The sequence below is a fragment of the Hibiscus syriacus genome, unplaced genomic scaffold, assembly GCF_006381635.1.
Source record: "Hibiscus syriacus cultivar Baekdansim isolate YM2019G1 unplaced genomic scaffold, ASM638163v2 tig00111095_pilon, whole genome shotgun sequence".
In the NCBI taxonomy this organism is placed as follows: domain Eukaryota; kingdom Viridiplantae; phylum Streptophyta; class Magnoliopsida; order Malvales; family Malvaceae; genus Hibiscus; species Hibiscus syriacus.
The window spans coordinates 8,346,271-8,348,438 of record NW_024062980.1 but is presented as its reverse complement, the minus strand read 5'-3'; the positions used below and the strand labels follow the sequence as shown (position 1 = coordinate 8,348,438).

General features: G+C 36.3%; 1 protein-coding gene across 1 annotated transcript; it reads left to right on the top strand.

Annotated features, from left to right (window-relative positions):
• The first annotated feature begins 606 nt into the window (after positions 1 to 606).
• On the top strand, positions 607 to 2,168 carry LOC120152876. Its single transcript, XM_039164980.1, has 2 exons — positions 607 to 904; positions 1,613 to 2,168. Exons 1-2 carry the CDS (start codon positions 607 to 609, stop codon positions 1,771 to 1,773), a joined length of 459 nt encoding a protein of 152 aa, XP_039020911.1. The 3' UTR covers positions 1,774 to 2,168.

Here is a 2,168-nt window from a genome sequence, read left to right as displayed (position 1 = left end):
CCTTCGGGATTGCTCCAACCAATTCAGATTATGCAATGAAAGTAGGATAGAGTGACTATGGATTAGTAATTGGTTACCAATTACTAGACAGAGACATGATGCAGTAGGGTTATTATGGATAGGTTGACTAAATCAGCTCATTTTATCCTAGTACGGATAGATTTGTTTATCATTTGTTCGAACAAATATGAATAAATGCGAACAAGCTACATTCTTAACAAACAAATACAAATAGAAATTTTCATTGATTTAATTATTCGTGTTTTATCCATTAAAATTTAACAAATGAACGTAAATATGCCATCAGTCATTTGGCAGTATGAATGGTTGATATAGGAAAAGGGGCAATCTTCAATAGATCTCTATGTTCGTGAGGGTCGATGAAAGCCCTCTTTTTGTTATGGGCTTTTAGGCCCTTTATTTTCTTTGTGGCTTTATCAAACTAGAACGCTGTAAATGAATCGACCCCACTAGTTTGATACCTCTAAAAACGATCTGACTTAAATTCTCCTCACTATAAGCTAACATGTACCGCCATCTTTTAAGACAGTTCAGATTCCTCTCTCTATTCTTTACATTACTGGCTACTGACGGCACCAAATTGCCATGAATGGGTACAAGGAAGGCAATTACAGTTGCTATTTCCATCCTAAAGATGTTATTGGGGTTTGCCCTTTGTGCTTAAACGAGAGGCTTCTTCTAGCTTCAAAGCAAGCCCAACTCTCTTCATCGTCTAGTGAAGGCATCCATGGAATTATTCAAGATTTTCCATTGAAGAAACTACCCTTCACCAAGTTTCCAAAGATCTTTTCTTTTGGCTCATTTCTCAATCGTTTCGAGTTCAAGCATTGGAAACGTGAAATTTCTGATGATTTTTATGTTTCAACCAGCTGCGGTGAAGAAGGTATGATTATTATTATTACCCTTTCTACCTTTTCTCTTCATGTCTTTTTCTCTGATGTTTTACTTTAATTTCCATAAGTAAAAGAAAAATACATCAAAACATAAGATGAAAATGACGTGTATCACATGCATGCATGTATGCCTCTGTGCGAGTTCCTTTTCCGTTTATTATTGATTCAAAGATATGTTTGTCAAGGATGTCTTTGAAAAATACTATGATTTTCCAAGGCATTTCAATTCTTTAGATTTATGTCAATTGGCTTTTGCTTCTGACATGTATCTGGAGTTGCTACATAAAACTTGGTACGTCATGCAAATTGCAAACAGAAACCTTTGAGAACTTTCTTGTATTATTCAAGATGTAATCAAATCAAATCAATATTTACCATTTATTCGTCGGAATTACGCTAATCATTCAACTCCCTATTAATAACAAAAACAATAAAGACATCAAAGATCATACAAAATTCATCTAAATCCGAATCCTTAGAGGCACCCCTTTAATGTCAATTCCTGCTAATCAAGTCTATTCCTGTTACATTTTCATTTTTGAGGCTATAAGATGGACCTTGCTTTAGTTTGTACTTTGCTCCCACCCTTGATGTATCTGACCATATTTGAGGATGTACTTGAATACATATACTTTATCGAATGTGAGCTAGACATAAGTGTCAAACAGGTAAGTCATTACCATTTATATTTTTGGCAGACTCTTTCATCTCAATCAAGTTTGAAGAGAATGGTGGTGTTTCATGGGAAAACGGGGATGTTTATTCTAAGGTCTCAATTGAGCATTGCAGCAAGCCCTGGAACCCCACCTTGACAAAGGAGCTCATCGATGAACCAAAGGTGACCAACAAGAGCATGTGAAACCATGTGCCTCGCTTAGGTGGCGAAAGCGGATTGGTCACTTATTCCAGCTCAACATGGGGAGGAGGTCCAGCAAGGCCAATGTGTGCCACATGGGAAGCAAGGTAAATGGGATCAACTTGATAAGGACTCTGACAAAGAGGACCAAAGAATAAAGAGTGTCGTTGGATAGAAAGGGACACTGAAATCCTCCACCATACCAATTTGTGAATTGGGGATGTCATTTGAGACTGTAAGTTCCCAACTATAATTGAGATGGCAGAGTCAAAATATAGTTCTTTTATCACCTAAATGAGCTTTTGGCTTAAAGTTCATTGGCTTTTTTGTATTCTGTTCTTATTTCTGATAAACAGAAGTAGCAGTAAAATGATTGTTATACAAAATAAATATTTGTG

Coding starts and splice junctions, on each gene's coding strand:
- LOC120152876 (XM_039164980.1), top strand. CDS start 607: ATGAATGGGTACAAGGAAGGCAATTACAGTTGCTATTTCCATCCTAAA. Junction 905..1,612: donor AACCAGCTGCGGTGAAGAAG/GTATGATTATTA, acceptor TATTTTTGGCAG/ACTCTTTCATCTCAATCAAG.